Source organism: Rhipicephalus microplus, chromosome 10 (genome assembly GCF_043290135.1).
Source record: "Rhipicephalus microplus isolate Deutch F79 chromosome 10, USDA_Rmic, whole genome shotgun sequence".
NCBI classification, from domain to species: Eukaryota; Metazoa; Arthropoda; class Arachnida; order Ixodida; family Ixodidae; genus Rhipicephalus; species Rhipicephalus microplus.
In genome coordinates, this window is record NC_134709.1 from 84560865 (window position 1) to 84581364 (window position 20500).

Sequence of the window (20500 nt, forward strand, 5' to 3'; positions counted from 1 at the left end):
TCACAATAAAACACGTCTGTAAACGAGTGATCAGGTTCGTTTTTTTAATAAAAGTTAGTAAAGCTTGGTGGGCCTGGTTGCGTCGAGAAACATAGCTTGGGAAAAACAAGAAACAATTATTGCACACTTTTCATTTTGCGCAGGCTTTTTCCTTCGCATTGACATTTGCTCCTCAAAATGTTCATCGAATTCATGCAGTCAATTCGTGACCAATCATCCTAGTGGGTGTAAGCCATGTTGGAGGGCACAACTAACAAGCATACTTTGATTGCCAATACAGAAAAAAAGAATTCTTCGATTGCGTTGTTGAATTTCAATTTAACGAAGTTATGTGTAGTCTGCGAGACTGGCATCGTCGTGACTAACTATCGTGGGCGTGAGATCTCGATCCCACGATAGCTCGTGGGCGTATGTGCCAGAAGAAGGAAAAGCACAAAGCGCGTGGTGCTCGGCCATTCATTGGATCGTTGGCCTGCTTTCGAGATGGGCATTCTACTGTCGCTCTCGAAGCCCAGTCCTGCCCAGGTCAGGGTGATCAATCGGGTGCCCGATCGAGAAGTCGCACCGCTCGGGACGCTCGACGAGCTGCTCGAGTACGAGGATGAACCCCTGCTGTGCGCCGTGGAGCCCCTTTCGCATGCCATCAAGCGTGGCAAACCCGGGGATCCAAGAACCATCTTCTGCCACGACATGGATGGCAACTACAATGAGGATAGGTGAGGCTTTAAAATTAAGCTGAGCGCACGCCAGACGTTCCGATTGCGTCTCCGTGACATGAATGCAACGCGCGTCAACTTGGCCGTGGACTCCGTGATCGGCTCCTGCAGCGCGCCTTTGCCGACTGAGGAGGCTACTGTTCTGTTTCAAGTTCTGGCACACACGCCAACAGTGTTTCGTGGCAATGAATACTGTAGGGAGCCTACATGACCGCGTGTTAAAAAAACTGGTCATGTAGGCTTCAAAGAATACAGTTGTGTCGTGCGACCTCTGGTGTCATGAAACCACACCAGTAGAATTAAATTTACTGTGCGTGCCACTGGGTGCAGGTAGGGTAGGCATCTGTCATGTCTGTCATGTGACCTGTCTATATGACCAATCAACCATCTTCCCACTCCATAAAACCGCCCGCAATAATCGCGGGAAAGCAATCTCCTGTCGCTGTCTCTCCGCCGGCCTCCCGCGGTGTTTCGCTGTACCCCTGCTCATACACAACCAATACGATGGCAGGACGCTTCATGTCTAACGGGGAGCTCAGTCCGAGGGAGCGAGCCCCCTGGTCTTTTCAATTTCTTGGTGTACTCTCCGTGGTACTGTTCGCCGGCTGATTTTCTGACTAGAGGCTTACATCAGTGAACCCATCAATGAGTCTACTAACTCAGACACAGATCAAGTCATGAGTCTGAGTCTAAGTGAGGCCGGGTGAGTATATTTTTGATGAGTTTGAGTCCGAGCGAGTCCGTTTGATGAAAATTTCAGTGAGTGTGGGTTGGAGTGAGTCCAACTCGGGAAAATTTAGTGCTGAGTCTGGGGAAGTTCGAAGCGCCAGATACCTTTCTTGAGTGAATCTGAGTGAGTTCGACGTATGTTTGCCGACTTACGGTCCTATCTACCCGTCTTCAGCATTACTAGGAACCTTACCTGGATTCATGTTTATACTCGCATCTACTCACGTGCATATGTCGGCAGACTGACTCATGAGTTGACTGACCGCACTCCCTCAGACTAGGATCAAGCCATGGCATTGAGCCTGAGTGAGTCCGGGTGAGCAACATTTCGGTGAACATGAAAATTTTCGCGAGTGTGAGTCCAGCTGTGAAACATTTTGGAGAGATTATATCCGAGAGAACCCTAAGCGGAATACATATTTCATGAGTGAGTTTGAATGAGTTCCACTTGTGTTTGCCGACATAAGGTCCTATCTATACATGTTCCACAATACTATGAGCCTTACCTTGATTCACACTTGAACTCAGCCTACTCACACATGTTACAAAACAGCATCGTTCACAAACCATTTCAATAAATATTGATCATATGTGTGTATTACATTAGGGAGGTAACTTGAACTTCACCCCCTCCTACACTTCCAGAGAAGTTCTTGGTAAATATCTCTTGTCATTTCTTCTAGGAAAAAGTCCTTACTGATCGACGACCACTCGTAACTCGTCTTCGAATGCTTTTATACCAAAAAGTACCAAAAAGAGCACCGATTACGAGAGACAATGGTGTGAATGCGCATTGACACCATCATTGAAAAAGCCAATTCTGGACTTATCGGACTCATGAGTCAACAAACTCGAACTCGCTCAGACTTGGATCGAGCAGTGAATCTGAGTCTGAGTGAGTCTGGGTGAGTAATATTTTGTTCAGTTTGAGTTCAAGTGAGTCCGGTTGAAGAAATTTTTGTGAAGTTGAGTCCGGCTCGGGGAAAATTCGTTGAGTTTGAGTTCGAGTGATTCGTAAGCGTAAAATATTTTTCACAAGGCAGTCTGAGTAAGCTCCCCAATTTTCGCCGACCCATAGTTAGGGGGTGCCTTTCTCTGTGGCAACATTTCGCCCGACTATCGCTGCATCATCGAGTGGTTTATGGTTGCGTAACCAGACACGAGCGTATATAGTCGGAACACCTACTTGGGTTCCTAGCTTACACATATTTGACATGCTGGCGCCCTTACATAACGACCTCTACAACGTCATGCCTTGTCTCCCACTTGGTACAGCCTGAGTTTTAAGCATTGGGATTAGGAGTGGATTTAAGCATTAGGAGTGTATGGGTGGAGCAATAACAGGATTGCACCAGGTTATGGTTCTGCAGCGGTAGGGAGAAGCTTCACTCGTGCAATTTTGACATATGCTGTATCACAGCGAGAACTGTGACACAGTGGTGCTCGAGAGAGAGAGAGAGAGAGAAAACTTTATTTGTGCATGACGTGGAGCATTCCAAATAATCGGGCCCCTATTCCAGGGCTCCACTGGCCCTAGCCATCATCTCTACCCGTAGCACCAGCCGGCGCTGATCAGCAATGGACGAGCTGGAAAGCAGTGCCTCCCATTGTTCCTCTGTGTTGACCATGTTGTGTTCTTCATTGTGATGTGTATACTCCCACGTGGTGTGAAACAGAGTTGGTGTGGCCCCACACCACGAACATATATATCTGTATACTTTTGGGTAGAATACATGTAGCTCGAACTCAGGTTGGCTGGGTGCCAGGAAAGTATTCTACCACTGAGCCACGCCGGTGCTTGGGAATTGTTGGCAAACTTGCATTAGGCAGGCTTGATGTCGGGAAAGCAATCGCGTTGATACGACTTATCAAGCGTTTTGAAACAACGAAAAAAATCAGTCGCCGCACATTGCGAATAGCGTAACGAGGGGGCCGTCCAATGCTCCACATTTTGCGTGTTGTTGCCATTGCAGGTTCATCCACGGTAGTGAAGAGTCCAACTTGTACCGCTTTCATCACTGGCAGATCATTGACACGTTCATCTACTACTCCCACTACATGGTCACGATCCCGCCTCCTGGGTGGATCTCTGCTGCCCACAGGCACGGAGTCAAAGTTCTAGGTAAGAAATGTCGAACAACCGAGTAAAGAGTATAATTTTAAGACGTTCTAAGTAGAAATCGTTTAAGACTACTGTTCATTCAGTGAAGCGTTGATCTTCAAGTCGAAATAGCTACGTGAATCTTGCTTATGGTAGAAGTCCAGACAGCGTATCTTCAGAACAGTATGAACACTTCGTCACGAAAAGTTGTAACCTCAGTGACTTCAGTTCTGTTTCCATGACCTGTTTTGTTCACGGTAGAGCCACCCAGCTAGTGTTATGCCACTGATTAATCTTTTTTTGTCTTTACAGCAATTTCGCTATGTCACCATGTGCCTTGCCTCCAATCAATGTTAAGCTTAGCACACATAGCGATGGGCACAGTTGTCAGATTCAGCTATTTAATAGTCTATATCCTTCTTAGTTGATATATCAGCCATTTTGTTGTCATACATCTATTCGACAACGACCACAGGTGTGCACATCTGTCACTCCCGTTAATTCGGGAGGCGATCGCAGGGCTAATTCCAAGGGCCGAAGTATCGGCCCCCCGAACCGCACCACGAAAGCGTGGACAATTTAGAAGTGGTCCTATTTGGCGCGCCAGCGGACGCCGGCTGTAGCACAAAGAACAAGTCAGAGCCGAGAGTTGATAAGCAAAACAAAATTATATTCTCAATTATGGCAGATCAAAACGATACACAAGTATGCACACTCGACAATAGTTTAATACAATATGTTGCCATTCAAACAACGTACTACGCAGTACAATCAGCCACTCTCGAAACAACGGACACAGACAACAACATGCACTACAATGCAGTCGCATGCATCGAACAACCAAGACATTTAAAGACTAAAGAGTTAGAAAACTTATTCAGTCCAAACTTCTTGGAACAAAAGTCTGGATAATACTCTTCCGAGAATCACTCACTCAAAGTCCAGCGTTCTTGTCGTTCCGCTGCCCCCGAAGTTTCTCTTCCAGGAAACCTCGCGTCTTCACTTGGCTGCTCTCCAAGCTTCAAACTTCTTCGCCGGAAACACGTCGGCTTCCCACACGCAGCTGTTGCCACGCGTCTTCGCTTGATAGCAGTAGACACACACTCTTGCCTGTAGCTTGAGTCTTCACCCCTCAGGTGGAAATCCTCTTCTTCTCCTCCTTTGTCACGGAAGACAAAAGGCTTCGCCCACAAGGCGGAACACCCTACGCACTCTGGCGCATACTTTCTTCTTCTGCTGCTTTGTCACTAAGGACAAAACCTTCACCGACAGACGCGGCGGAATACTTTACGCACACTGGCGCTAACTTCCTTCTTCTCCTGCTTTGTCACTAAAAACAAAACCTTCGCTGACTACACGGCGGAATACCCTACGCACACTGGCGTGAAATTCCTCCTTCTTCTCCTCTCCCATCTCGGCTGCTCGATTAAATACCTTCCGCACGAGATTCCAGAAAGTTATCATCATTTCGTCGGCGCGATACGCAGCGAAGGCCAGGGAAAGGGCGAGACGGTACGAGAGCCATCCGCGACGGATGACGCAACCCTGCATCACCACGCCCCTTTTCTTCGAGAACGTTCCAGGGCTTGCTCGGGCGCCGATGAGAGGAGGTTCGTCGGCAAACCCACGCTTCCGAGGGGAGAGGGACGCGCACCCGGGGAGTCTTTGGATGCTTGTTTTCTTTTTTTTATCGTTGACCTCGAGGCATCCTTCCGGCGTTTCGTCGCGAGAATATGGCGGCGCGCCCTTTTTGAGCGCTCGTTTTGTGACACTGCCCCCCACTTTAAAAACATTATCTCATAATATTCAAAGCCACACAAACGAGCGCGAACAGTCACCACACACTTAAAGACTGTAACATAGTCCGTTGCTCATGGCACGTCACATTCACAATAGATCACTCAATAGAAATGTACATTGCAATTCAATCTCACAACACATGAAATATAACCACAGGTACATGAGTTCAACACTCCATCACATATTCCAAACAATACAATTGTACAAAGTTCTCTCATTACAACAATGGTACAATACTATACATCACATCACCATAACAAACATTTTGACTCACTCGACATACAGTTATGACACAGGATAACAACCACATTAACTTAACATATTGCACTCAGCACTGTCAAACACATTCCGATTCGACCTCAACACCTATCCCGTGTACTTCGAGCGGTGCTTGCGCCCTTTCTTGCGGTGCTCGCTCGATCTCTTCTTGTTTTTCCTCGTTTTGTTCCGGCGAGCCCTTTCCAACGACGGTATCTGAGGCGGCGTCTCAGCCATCGTTGTCACTTCCGACACTGTTAACGGGTGATAACGTTCAACCAATCCTGTTCGGTTATTCACCCGCTTGTTCATGTCACGACATTTGGCCTGGCTGGCCGACTCCGTCACCTTCACACTGTCGGTCGGTTGAGGTCGAGCCGACGTAAGTCCAGCTGCCCAGCACGTGAACTCGTTCAACACGATCATCTCCTCATTCACTGTCTCATGCATCGCGGCTTCAGCTGGGCTCGAGTGCGATCCGTCACGGGATGCTCCTCCGCAGTATCTTGCGGTCGCTGGGTTAGCGAGGGCTCTATCTTAGGATCTTTTCCCAGACGTTCTGGATCATTCGGCCCTCGCGCCCCGTCGATGTTTCCGATGACAAGGTCGTACAGAGGGGTCGTCATGCATAGAGCAGTAACCTTTCCGCTGAAGTACGGGGTTTCAACTTCAATTTCTGCTTCGGGAAGCATCCGAACCGTACTGTCAGTTAGGCAAACCGGTTTCGTTGTGCCTGTCAACTCACTTTCCCGTACCAAATTTCTCCGCACGATAACCGTGGAGCTACCGGTGTCTTTTAGAACCGTAATCTTCTTGCCTGCAACTTTTCCAGGCAGCGTCCTTCGTAACACCGGTTGGCTGTTTTGACATTACAGCACCCACACTAGGAAGTTTCTCCCCATTTTTCAACTCTACGAATCCGGCGGTGAAGGCATCACCATCGGATCTCGGTGCTGCTAGCACACAGGACACCTGGTGAGTTTGACTCGCTCCGTTACGACATGCATCTGCCTTTTGCCCAGTCTGACCACATTTGAAACATTTTACAACCGTAGGGCTCGTGAAGTTAGTTCGACAGTCGTTAGCGCGGTGACCCACTCGGTTACACAGAAAACATCGTGGAATGCTCTCCGGTGCACGTTTCTTTTCTTCGGGAGCCGATTTCTTTGAATCTTCAGGACACTCCTTCTTGACCTTGGCCAAATTAGTGACACCTTGCGCTTCCAAGAATTAATCGGCTAACTCAAGCATGTCTTCAAGTGACTTAGCTCTCCTCTCTTTCAAGTACAGCAACAGGCTTGGGTGGCAACTAGTAAGAAATTGTTCTCTAATTAGGATCTCTCTAAGATCATCGTACTCCTGCGCTGTCCCTGATAGTTCAATCCATCTGTCAAAATAATGGCAAAGTCGGGCGGCATACTGCGTAGCCGTCTCACCATCAGCTGGCTTTCCTGTCCGAAATCTGTCCCGGAATCCTTCCACAGTAAATCTAAATCGCTTCAGCAAAGCAGCTTTCACCTTTGCATAGTTGGCTGCATCAGTCGGCGTCAGCCTACCGTACACACTGAGCGCTTGACCACTTAAGCAAGTACTCAAAGTAGTTGCCCATTGATGTTCCGGTCAAATCTGGCTCCTTGCAATCGTCTCAAATCTGTGAAGGTACGCGTCAAGGTCGTCCTTCCTTTCATCGAATACTACGAGCAGCTTGCTTGGGTTCAAGCGGAAGCCATGATCTTCCCGTTCGCTGCTTTCAACTCTAGCTTGGACTGGAGTTTCACTTCTCTGTTGAAAACGGAGCCGCTCGAGTTCCATCTCGTGCTGTCGCTGCCGTTCCCTTTCAGCCATCTCCGCTTCTCTTTCTTGTTTCAGCTGTCGCTCCTTTGCCTCTCTTTCTTTTTTCAGCTGTCCCTCCTTTGCTTCTCTTTCTTCCCTCGCCCTTTCAGCTGCCAACTTTTCTCTCTCCAGCTCCAACTTCAATCGCTGCTCTCTTTCTTCTTTCGCTCTCTCAACTACCAACCTCTCTCACCAACTCGGCTGCTTTTTTTCCTTGGCCCTCTCAGCTGCCAACCTCTCTCTCTCCACCGCCTCCTTCTCCTTCTGGCTTACCAACTTGCGTAGTTCGGCGCCAGAAAGACCCACCTTCTCACCAACAGCTACTAACTTTTCGAGATCCATTGTGTCTCGCAAATGAAGTCTTGCCGCGTGTAAAAAGTATCTGCCTAAATCAGTATATCGGAACACTCCCCTGCACTCGTTAATGAGAACACTGAGCAACACACAAAATCGTTCCGATAGCACTATCAACAACTCGAGGCTCTTTCTCACTACTTTGGACACACTGTGCACCAAAAGGTTCTTGTCGTGGACGCCAGATTAATTGTCACAGGTCCTGTTAATTCGGGAGGCGATCGCCGGGCTAATTCCAAGGGCCGAAGTATCGGCCCCCCGAACCGCACCACGAAAGCGTGGACAATTTAGAAGTGGTCCTATTTGGCGCGCCAGCGGACGCCGGCTTGTGGCCCAAAGAACAAGTCAGAGCCGAGAGTTGATAAACAAAACAAAATTATATTCTCAATTATGGCAGATCAAAACGATACACAAGAATGCACACTCGACAATAGTTGAATACAATATTTCACCATTCAAACAATGTACTACGCAGTACAATCAGCCACTCTCGAAACAACGGACGCAGGCAACAACCCGCACTACAATTCAGTCGCATGAATCGAACAACCAAGACACTTAAAGACTAAAGAGTTAGAAAACTTATTCAGTCCAAAGTTCTTGGAACATAAGTCTGGATGATACTCTTCCGAGAATCACTCACTCAGTCCAGCGTTGTTGTCGTTCCGCTGCCCCCGAAGTTTCTCTTCCAGTAAACCTCGCGTCTTCACTTGGCCGCTCTCCAAGCTTCAAACTTCTTCGCCGGAAACACGTCGGCTTCCCACACGCAGCTGTTGCCACGCGTCTTCGCTCGATAGCGGTAGATACACACTCTTGCCTGTAGCTCGAGTCTTCACCCCTCAGGTGGATATCCTCTTCTTCTCCTCCTTTGTCACGGAAGAGAAAAGGCTTCGCCCACAAGGCGGAACACCCTACGCACTCTGGCGCATACTTTCTTCTTCTCCTGCTTTGTCACTAAGGACAAAACCTTCGCCGACTACACGGCGGATCACCCTACGCACTCTGGCGCTAACTTCCATCTTCTCCTGCTTTGTCACTAAGGACAAAACCTTCGCCGACAGACACGGCGGAATACCCTTGCACACTGGCGTGAAATTCCTTCTTTTCCTCATCTCCCATCTCGGCTGCTCGATTAAATACCTTCCGCGCGAGATTCCAGAAAGTTCTCATCATTTCGTCGGCGCAATACGCAGCGAAGGCTGGGGAAAGGGCGAGACGGTACGAGGGCCGTCCGCGACGGATGACGCAACCCTGCATCACCACGCCCCTTTTCCATCTAGAACGTTCCAGGGCTTGCTCGGGCGCCGATGAGAGGAGGTTCGTCGGCGAACCCACGCTTCCGAGGGGAGAGGGACGCGCGCCTGGGGAGTCTTTGGATGCTTGTTTTATTTTTATTTTTTATCGTTGACCTCGAGGCATCCTTCGGGCGTTTCGTCGTGAGAATTAGGCGGCGCGCCCTTTTTGAGCGCTTGTTATGTGACAACATCCATACGTTTGTTTCACCAAGTGGCTGTTTTTTTTTCGAGAGCTTTCACTCCATAATACTGAACCAGTGAGACATACTCATTATCGCTGCATTTATAAATAGAACACTGTTGTAAACCGGTTCTAGCAGTAAACTTCTTCAAAGACGATGTAATCTGTGGTGCATTTTAAAAACAACTTTTAGAGTGGCGTTCAATCGAAGACGACTTTGTCCTTCTATCATACTTTCTAGATATGACGTAAAAGTAAATAAGATAGACATATTTATATTGTGATAATTGTGAGTAAACTTTTAGGACTATATTTGTATTCATCAATATATCAACATATCTTTCCAGAACATTGTTCACTCTAACCACAAAATGTTTACTGCTCCTGTCTTTTTAGGAACCTTCATCCTAGGTGATGGTGGCATCAAGACCATCAACATTGTCCGAGGCTCTGGCCTGACTGCCCAGGTTGCAACTCAGCTGGCGAAGGTTGCGACAGTCGGCAGGTTTGACGGATGGCTCGTCAGCATTGGCTGCAAAATGGTGAGTTGGTATCCTAAAGGGACGCTAAGAAGAAAAACGACTTTTCTCGCGTTAGTGGATTGCTCTCGCCATTTCAAGTTCCCCATGCTTGCCGCGACAAGGTGCTTGGCAAGCGAAAAAAACGCGCAAAAGGAAAATGCTGGTGATGACACCACCTCGAAATTCCCGCGACAAATGCCGCACGTCACAGATTTTGACGGCATCAACAAGGTCAATCGCCATTCTTGATCGGTCAAAGTCAAAATAATTGTTCTGTGAGGATGTCATTGACCCAACATACTAGGTTCTGGGAAATATCGTTTAGCCAGTGTCGCCAAAATTCAAGATACATTTTGAAATTCATGACATCACCTGTGGGTAAATCAGGCGCGAGATTCAAAAACAAAGCAGGAACCTTTAATTTACTCTGTAGTAATTAACCTAGTCGATAAAACTAGTGATATTGCAGTTTTAGAGCACAATTTATCAATTGAAGTCAATTCCTTGTTTCACTTTTGTGCCATTTTAGTTATTCCACATTAATGTTCTGATAAACATTGGGTAAGATTGAGAAATCAACTGGAAATGAAAATCAACTGGAAAGTACATGGAAATAGAAACATTGGGACTGTGACTCATCCCATACATTCAAGCAGATTCGTATAGTATGGGTGAACCACGTCGGCTTTCATACCGAAGTATATTGCGAGAATTTAGTTATGTCACACGCGCTACACTTAGAATGGCAGCTTCAATCACATTCTTGTAAAATTACCAGAGCCTTTCCAAGAGATCAATAGCTTCTAAGAAAATTCCGCTGCGTGTATTACCTGCATATGCCGCCTGCACAATCACATACAGCCAACAAGGGCACAGCTCAGAATCATTCCCAAGAATTAGGGACACCTGAACATGGCGCCATCTCTCGGCGACAGGAGCGCCAGTCTGCCATAGCAGAATGGGAAATAGGAGAGAAAAGTCATATCTTTCGAAATAAGCCAGTTATCAAAAACGACTTCCGGATCTATGAAGCAGAGACCTACTGGAAAATTTTGATACCATTGCAGTATCGCACTACAAAAATACTGAACCGTCTGGAAAACCACGTGGTTTGTATTGCGACACTGAAACTGTCCCACAATGTTCAAATTACTTTCCGCTGTATAGAACTGGATGTCGTTAATGATAACTGGCTTTTTGTTAGATATTTTTTTCGATTATTTGCCACCCACTTATGGCAGGCTGCCGTTTTGGTCGAGGAGAGATGGCGCTACGTGCAGATGTCTCCAAATCCTGGGCATGCAACACCAAAAGGGTGACGCCCAATGTAACATTGTATGTATCATTGTACAGTCTCATTGCAGTCCTTTAAAATGTAGTTGTCGAGTAAAATCACTTGTGTGCGAGGCATATGTTTCCGAAAATTGACAGGCCTGGCCAATCCTCCCCCTCTTATTTAGTCAATTGCAACAGTAGTAGAATCTAGACGTTGGTGCCACCATGTGGCAAAATTAATCTTTCGAGCATTTGCATATTACTTGCTGTTGTCAGTCATGAACAAAGGCCATGCTCTTCTTACCTTTGTCCTTTTGTTGTCGTCGTCGTTGTCGAAGCTGCTTTGCAGCGCATTATATCAAACGTGTTTGACGGGCGTGTTTTGTTGCGGGGGGTCACTTTTAGTGTGGCACGATTCCTTTGTTTGCAGGACCGCAGCTGCATACCGTTCGTCAAAAACTTGTTGAGAGCCATCACAAGCGAAATGCACAAAGCCGTACCAGGCTCGCTTGTTATCTGGTACGACGCAGTGGATGTCGACGGAAACGCCAAACCACACAACGAGCTCAACCAAAAGAACGCATCCTTCTTCGACCAGTGCGATGGCATCTTTCTCAACTTCCAGTGGACTGAAGCCATGCTGTTGAGCTCCGCGCAGCTCGCAGGTAACCGGAAGACCGACGTGTACGTCGGGGTGGACGTGTTCGGACGCGACACTACATACCCTGGCGGCTTCGAAACGTACAAGGTATGCAGAAACTTGTGTCAAACATCCACTTACCGCACCTTCCGTTTCTTTTGCATTGTTTGAGAAGTACGTGCGTCATCCTCGATGGCACTGCAGTTACACTGCTCGGATGCTACCCGAAAATCCCGGTTTCGAAACCCTATCCGGTGGTCTCATTTAGATGGAAGCTCAGTGCTAAAGCAGCCCTTGTTATGTTCAATGTCGGCGCATTTCAAAGAGGACCACATGGCGTGTCTGAACATCGTGTCGGGTCAATACGCGTTCAAAAGCAATAGATGGTGTCTCATAATTGTATCGCTGAGCCTCATAACTATATGGCGGTTTTCGCGTGTAGAATTACAGATATCATTACTAAAGACGTTAACTCCACTAAATCTACCAACTTAAGTGCTCTTCACCGACAGATTTCAGCAAGTTGTAATGCTAGACATGTGTGCCGTCAAGCAGTTTCATATGTAGTTCTTTTCCTATAGTAAAACATCTGAAAAAGTTTTCGCGTGCCTGCTTGCTGATTACTTAAAGGCTAACCAATTTAGGGGTCCCTGCGGTCGCATGCAGACACATCTGTCTGTGCTGTCGTCTCAGGTCGTCGCTCGGCATTACACAGGCAAAGCCATGCATATCCCAGCAGTGTAAAATAGCTGCGTTTAGTATAGCATAACAAGAAAGCGAGAAGCGGAAGCGAGGGTGAAGAGGAGTGACGCGAGTGCGGGGATGAGGAGGTGAAGCATAGCACCGCTATGTATGGCGTTACAGAGGCAAAACCTTGTAGGCTAGTACAGCATAGTCATGCATAGACAGTATAGCAAAAGAGATGGTAAGGCAAACGAAGGTGAGTAGTGATAGGGCGGCTGAGAAATCGGCACTATACGTGCGTCGCGACAAGTTCCAGGTTTACGTTTTGACAAGGTCCGAATTTCATTTTATGAAAGGAGCCTACCCGACTCGGCGATTTCTTCCTTCATGTGGCAGTTGTACCGTGCGCGCCGCGTGAAAAGTTCCTGGCAGTTTCGGCAGCCTCATTTTCAGGCTGTCCAGCGAGTACGAGGATGCGGCTTGTCGGCTGCCGTCTTCGCGGCTGCCTGGGTGTACCAGACGCAAGGGAAAAGCAACTTTGCGAAACACAACTACCGGTGAGTCGGGAAAATGCACCGCGAGTTCTGCGGTTTCATTATGTGGACCAGATACCGAGGAATACCACGTCCCCTGGGATGTGATGGAATGAGCTTGTTATTTTACGGTTAAAAATTGAAACCTGTAGCGAAAGCCAAGTTTAATACGCCTGCAAATACGAGACGTAAAATAGTATACCAGTACTTGCTTTTTTGAATAATAATCACCTGTGAGACACACACTAATTGTATTGAAACTTAAACTTAACGGTATTTACGACAAATTGCCTTTTCTCTCCAACATTTTGATGATAGAAATGTGTATTCTAACTTGCAAGGTACGATACTCAAGGAGACGTAAACCTTATGTTCGCGATTGTGTACTGTTAAGCATTATCAAACTTATCACGTTCTAGGTGCTTAAAAGCGCATATTTACAGATGTATCGGATTGCATATTCGTCGAGAAATTCTGGTGCGAACTTTCATTTTTGCTATGAAACGTTCCGTATGCAATGTTCAATAATTCCGTGTTTTTCCGTAAGGATCTTACGGAAACATGTGGAAAATATATGGAAAATATACGAAATACATATAGATCCGCATGAAAACATATGGAATTATTGATTGATTGATTGATTGATTTGTTGGGTTTAACGTCCCAAAACCACTACATAATTATGAGAGACGTCGTAGTGGAGGGCTCCGGAAATTTCGACCACCTGGGGTTCTTTAACGTGCACCCAATTCTGAGTACACGGGCATACAGCATTTCCGTCTCCACCGAAAATGCAGCCGGCACAGCCGGGATTTGATCCCGTGACCTGCGAGTCAGCAGCCGAGTACCTTGGCCACTAGACCACCGTGGCGGGGCGTGTAATTATTGAACTCGCATTCGGAACGTTTCAGTAGGCCGCAATGACCTTGATTAGCATGTGCGGCTTGAGTGTAAGTACGTACATGTTTAGACGTGCTGTTCGCATGTGCAGGCTTTGGAGCTTTCCAGACAGCTGCTGCGCCGACTGGCGTCTCACCAAGCCTCCACTGTCCACGAGCTTTTGCCAGGGATTCGGTTCCAAGGTGTTCGCGGAAGGCCAGGCAAGTCGTTATCACTTAACGCCAGTGTGGCGTGTCGAGTCACAAGGTAGTCTCTGCACGTTTCTACTGTCCTGACCATCAGTCCGCTGATGAGTGAGTTTTCAAAGGCGGGTCCTTAAATTGAACCACTACATGCTTGAACCACATTTCCTAGTGATGATCGATGGCCTCCATTTGCAGTTAACTGCCTCAAATAGATTGTCACTGAGACTCGTGGCTCATCGCTCGATCCCTGTGCACAGCGGCTCGTTGTTGAAGGAAGCGCATGGCGATGTCTCGCGGTGCCACCGTTGGCTATCGGCTACGGCGAGTTTCACGCAGGCGCCGTGACCACCGTGCGCAGTTGTCTTTCGTCGAGTGGACAGGGATCGCTTCACGACGATTCGAAACGTCACCACAGACAACAGAGGACCATAGAGGGCGGCGAAAGGGCACCGCTTACAGCGTGCTCGGCGCCTGCGCAGAACTACTTGCAGCCGCCGGCCAGCGGTGGTAGCATTGGTGGCAGCAGCGAGAGAGCACCGAATACTCTGATGTTCTCTTACCATTTCGTGGCTGTCGAATGTATACGAACAGGGCATCGATTCGGGCTAGAACATAATCCATAACTGGAATATATAGAACAGTAGCTGCATAAACTATAGCCAGGTGTTTTGCGGCTGGACAGAAGGAGTCATTCAGAGCGCGCCGATAGCGAGAGTGCAAAACACAGTCCGCTTTACCAAGAGAAAGTGTCCGACCGAAACTTATCTTAATCACCGCACGCGAGATGAAATGTTTTGTGTTACTGTACGGCAGGATCATGAGCTACTGTGACTGCGCAACATAAACCAGTTTATTTTTGAGCTAGCATTGCGAGCAGCTGTCCTTGCTATGTTTCGACCAGCACTTCGCCGACCGAGTACTCGACGAAAAGCGGGCATTTACGATGAGCCGCCTCCCACCGCGGTTATGCCTGCCTACGACCGCACCGCGTTTCGCGAATCCTTCGTTGTGGTCACAAATTGCTTGTGCAATTCTTTGAATGACTTCCCGGACAGCGTCAATGTTTATGAAAGAGAACAGAGAAACGCATGGCCTGTGCGCTCCGGTGGCTGCTGGCAGCGCGTTCAATTGGAAGTGAGAGCAACCACAGCCTCTTTTAGCGTCATCTGGCGGCAAGCATAGCAACCATTCATTGCTGATATGGAACCAGTGGCAAGATAGCACCCCCCCTCTTATCAAGGTGAATAACACAAGTGACCGGTAATTGCCTTGAAGGGGGAGGGGGTGCTATCTTGCCGCTGGTTTCATATCATCAATGAATTGTAGCTTTGCTCGCCGCAAGACTATGTGAAAAGAGGCTGTGGTTGCTCTCGCTTCCACTTTTGGATGCGCTGCCAGCAGCCACGCGCAGGCCACGCGTTCCTGTATTCTTTTTCATAAAAAAAATTGACACTGTACGCCCCGGCACAGCGCATGTTTGGCCGCGTGTGGTTCAACCTGCACAAGCAGCAGCTGCAGCCGCGGGACCAAGGCAACGCGCTCTGCAACTCGTGCTGTTCCGTGAAGCTGCACTTGGAGGAGGCGTACAACGGTGGCGGCTGCCTCCGCGTGCTGTTCAAGCCCAACCGCAATGACCCGGACGTCAAACGTTACATCAGGTAAAATACCACTGCGGCGCAATGCTGCTCCACTTACCTAATACATAACCACAGGTTTTGTGCAGCTCCGGTTGGCTGTGGAAGATGATGGAAAGATCATTTAATCTGGAAATAAAGTAACCTCATACTACCCCAATGCAAGTCATAGCTGCATTCAAGTAGCACTTCTACTGATTTCATCTCTTTTGACGTGCGTGTTTGGCGTATAGTGTTTCGTTCGCCGTGAAATCCACGTAGAAGTGCGTAGTAGAGGTGTTCAAGGAGCTATAATATGGCGTGATGTTTGTGCTGCAACGGCGTATACCGCCTATGCTGGGTATTTTAACGAAACATGGTCATACGGGCGCTTTTGAATAGGAAGAGAGATGAAGAGGATCCAAGGCCGGGAAACCTGCCTACCATGCATTAGCGTCCGATTCGCTACCCAGCACTGGCTAGGGGAACGAGGGTGTAGGATCACAATCGACTCCTACAGCCAATCAGTATGTTTAGTGTCCTGATACTGACGAATTTCGGCAGAGCCCTTCGCGGTTGCGCTACTTTAAAGCTAACTGGAGTTCTATTGTGCAAGCGTAAAGAAATATGTGCAACTACGTTGCTGCACACTATCCAAACTATGGCAACTGCTGATGAGGACGTTGATTGACTATGCCTCGTGCCTTCGAGTAATGCGCGATAGTTGCGGCGAATGATATAGCTCCCGAATTCAGCGATTGGAATGCGCCTATAATAGCTTGCAATCCCCAAAGTCTGAAAGCACATTTGGACACTTTCTGGTTTAATATGACGAACAGCCAGTCCTTGTATGGGCAGGCTTCTTACCCGTCCTTTAGAGTTGGCGGCAGCACGGTAGTGCAGCCTGTGCATCAATCACTTTTCTAAACCATGCCAAGTGAGTTGTGCAAAAGAAAGCGAAACTGTACATGATAATTCTTGCTCACAATTTGCTTGAACACATTTTCCTTCGCCACGTCGTGGTAGTGTAGTGGCCAAGCTACTCAGCTGCTGACACGCAGGTTGCGGAATGAAATCCCTGCTGCGGCGGCTGCATTTCCGGTGGAGGCGGAAATGCTGTAGGCCCATGTGCTCAGATTTGGGTGCACGTTAAAAAACCCCAGGTGGCCGAAATTTCCGGAGTCCTCCATTAAGGCATCTCTCGCAATCATATGGTGGTTATTGGACGTTAAACCCCACATATCAATCAATCACATTTTCCTTCAAACTAATCTGCTGCCGCATATGCGACTCTAACAATTTCAATATTTCCCGTAAATCAGTGAAATTAATCTTGAGAAGTCCTGCTTGTGTCTTGAAATTTGTGCAGTGATCTTATTGAAAGATACGAAGCTACACTAACTTCAATTCTGCGTCCTGTACTTTTTATCTGTCAGTCCAAGTTTACAAGCAGCATTCCATTTACGAAATCAACATCTTGCGAACCTTGATATCTAGTATCGTTCTTCGCCATCACTTAAAATGGTACTTGCTATGCCTCGACAGGTTGTTTGGTTGTGACTTTCCGTTGGGTCCTCTTGAGGTCAGCTACACTTTCAAGAACATCAGCTTTACCAGCTCTGTTGGCCAGGACATTGCCATCGTCTTGAAGGCCAGAAGCGTAGCCGGAGAGGCCGAAGAGGTCTACCTGGGCATGACGGCCGGTCTCCCTCGAGGCGACAACTACACAGTCCGTCGCGAGATTATCAGAAGGCTCGAGAGCGATGAGGACGATCCGCGGACTTGCTGGCTTACACGGTGAGTCCTTACTAAAAGCACTTCGATTATTTTATTTATTTATTTTTTTTCATTTCTGGACGCAAGAGGCTTCCGAAGTTGCTTTAACACGATAGCGGAATACACCACGAAAAAATGACTGCTGGTCAATCATTTGCGCGAATCACTTGTCGCTCACGAGGTACACATATTAAGGCGGCGGTGAAACCAGACGCTACAAACCCTTCTGGGTTGGCAGAAAAAGAATACAAAAGCTAGAGTTTGCAAACTTTCTATTACAAGGAACGAACAAAAAAACTACACCTACCACTAAAGGGGACCTTGAGACGATGTGAAGCAGCACGGGGGCTGCACACCGCGGCTCTTGCGTATACAGCGCGCAGGATCGAACGTGCTAGCACGTGCCAGCGCGTGCTGACTAGGGTGAAATGCGTCGGTTCATCGCGTATCTGCAGAATCTCGTTCCCCGACCTCATCACATAATTGTTGTGATTGTAGCGGGAAGAAGCCGCAGCGTCTCACCCAGCCCTTCGCACAGTTCGGAACGCGCTAGCGTGTGTCAGTGCGTTTCCACTAGGATGTAACGCGTTGGTTTATCACGTGTCTGCAGAATCTCATTCCCCGACGCCATCGCATAATTGCTGAAAATGTAAGGGGAGAAGCCGCAGCGTCTTACCCAGCCCTTTGCACAGGCTGGAACGCGCTATCACGTGAACACATACTGGCAGTGTTTGGGCCAGCTGTTGCGCATGCGCTGTAACAGTAGGCACGCACACCAGATTCAACACCGCCACTAGCTGCTTCGCATTTAAAAACTCACTGGATTCCTCATGCATTCGCTTAGGACCACTCGAAAACGAAAGGCACCTTCTCAGTCGATGAATTAATCATCAACCCAGCCCAAGGCTTTCTTTTTCCTAACGCGATTTCACACGGCCTGCAATACGGGGGCGTTGCAAGCTTTCTGTACTTTACTTGGTTTTTAACTGGCGCCGGGATTTTAGACCCGGGATAATGGTGGTGTGATGACGTCATCATGTGACGTTATATAATGAGAAGTTACTGTGAGGTGACGTCATGATGACAGCATCAAGCCGCAATTTCCGATCAAACGACTCCTTGCATCGTTCTTCTTGATGCCACCGGCTGTCCCTTTTTGTTCTTGATTGGGCATCTGAGGCTTTCGCCATCAAAATACCAGCATACCTAATGTGCTACTTGGGAGTCCACATACAGCGGAAGTCGGCCGCAGCTTTGTCTCTCGCCTAAAGCTTCGATACGCATGATTCTATATGCATTCTTTGGCTTTCTCTAACCATCTTCTGTATAGGAGTATGATATCCACCATTTCGACATCATTCGTGACAGACCATGATATGTTTCACATTTTATTTTTTTTATTTGTCAAACATGACCAAGCAAGGAAAAATGCATTCAAATATTATACATACTTATCGAAGCACTTATTTTTACGTTCATCGCTCTTTTGACTAACCTTTGTGAAATTGGCGCCAATAGAGGGTCAAGCGGTTGCGCTGTGTGCAAACAAACCAGGATTTACACGTATTACAAAAGAATCGCTGCAGTTGGGCAATAACGCTGTCGATGGCCGTACGACCACGGTTACATCCCAATCGATCGTCCTTTCAGGAAATACCAACTGGAGGACCTGAGGGGTGCTGATGGCGCTATTCTGGAAGAGATCGGACTGCACTTCTTTTGCTCTGACAGGGAGACGAACGTTTGCCTGCTGGGTCAGCTAGACGTCAGACGTCCGGCCGAACCTCTAGGAGCCCTTCCCAGCGGGAAATATGTCGAGGGAGCCATTTCCGAGGACAGCAGTGACGACGAGCCAGAAAGCAAGCGTTTGCGCGATGAACAGTACGGGCTTGACGCAGTTTTTGCCGAGTAATAAAATTTGTCGGCGGGGTTCCGTAGATTTTTTTTTCTGTTTTTCTCTCTCGTGAGACACTCTCTCGACAACTGTTGCGGCAATGCCCACTACCACTTGTGTGCAATGTCTCGGATTCTGATTGAACTTTGCTATTTAACACAACAGAGGTGCAGCCACACAACGAGTGAAGTCCATAATTCCTGACCCCAACAGGACCATCTGCTAGCTTAGCCTTCTGGACCAAGGCCCGACCTGAAGGTTCGAGCAGCCACGCAGTGCCACCTCCCGCTCCTCTAAGGTTGGATTAAAATTTGTTAAGCTTGGAGTGGGTGTTGTCCGGAAGTGTCGGCCAACTCCCCAGAGTATTGGCCATACGGTGAAATAGTAAACACTTCTTATTTTGGATTGAGCCGAAAAGAAAAGTCTCTTGCCTTGCCCTCGGGGACCAGCTCAGGCCAGCCAGGAGGGCTGACAGAATGGCGAGAGCCACAGGTACCTTGGTTAGGGGTTCAACCACATGTGGCGTTGCAGTTTTAGCGTCAACGCAGCACAAGTAGTTCTGTCCTTCTTGGAAATGTTTGGTTTGCATTATTTATGATCTGCAAGGTATGAGCTTGTAAACTGAAGTTGTATTTGATGACCAGTATACAAAGGTCCGAGCTTGGTCGTGCAATATGAGACGGGAGTGTTCCAACTGCAAGGTTGGGCATGGCTATATTGTCGGGGATAAGCGCCATCGGGAAGCGCGTGATCGGTGCACGCATCTTCCATCAGTGGAAAGTAGTCGTAGGAGAAGGTTTTTTGCCTAAACAGTCCGAGAGGGTAGCGCCCTCACTACGCAGTCCACTGCAGCAGTGGCTGGCCCGATGATTCTCCGCTGGTCGTCGTTGTGATGCATTACGCCGATTCTCAATGGGAAAGGGAGATGATTGATATTCTGAGTTAACCGAGTAATACACCATTCCTTTAGAGTCCCCTTCATAGAAGACTTGCAGAAGGAGAGATAGTGGACAAGTACCGCACAGATTTACGTACGAGCGATGTCCACGTAGCTTCTGCGCATTTTTTTTCAGCTCAAGTTACACGGCTTGATATTCTTTTCTCCATCTCAATGACTCTCTATTTTCTTTGAATGTTGCATTTGGTTTTTAGTTAAATATTGAACACATCTACTGATATGTTCGGATTGTGGCCCCCTTCCCCGCATCACTC

The 20500-nt window shown here is 47.8% G+C and overlaps 1 protein-coding gene across 1 annotated transcript; it reads left to right on the plus strand.

Moving 5' to 3' along the window:
* The first annotated feature begins 483 nt into the window (after window positions 1-483).
* Window positions 484-19324, plus strand: LOC142774315 (cytosolic endo-beta-N-acetylglucosaminidase-like). Its single transcript, XM_075874710.1, has 9 exons — window positions 484-716; window positions 3419-3567; window positions 9664-9809; window positions 11494-11811; window positions 12841-12944; window positions 13912-14020; window positions 15476-15663; window positions 17164-17415; window positions 19045-19324. The coding sequence occupies exons 1-9, from the start codon at window positions 484-486 to the stop codon at window positions 19304-19306; spliced, it is 1761 nt and encodes a 586-aa protein (XP_075730825.1). The 3' UTR covers window positions 19307-19324.
* The last annotated feature ends 1176 nt before the right edge of the window (window positions 19325-20500 follow it).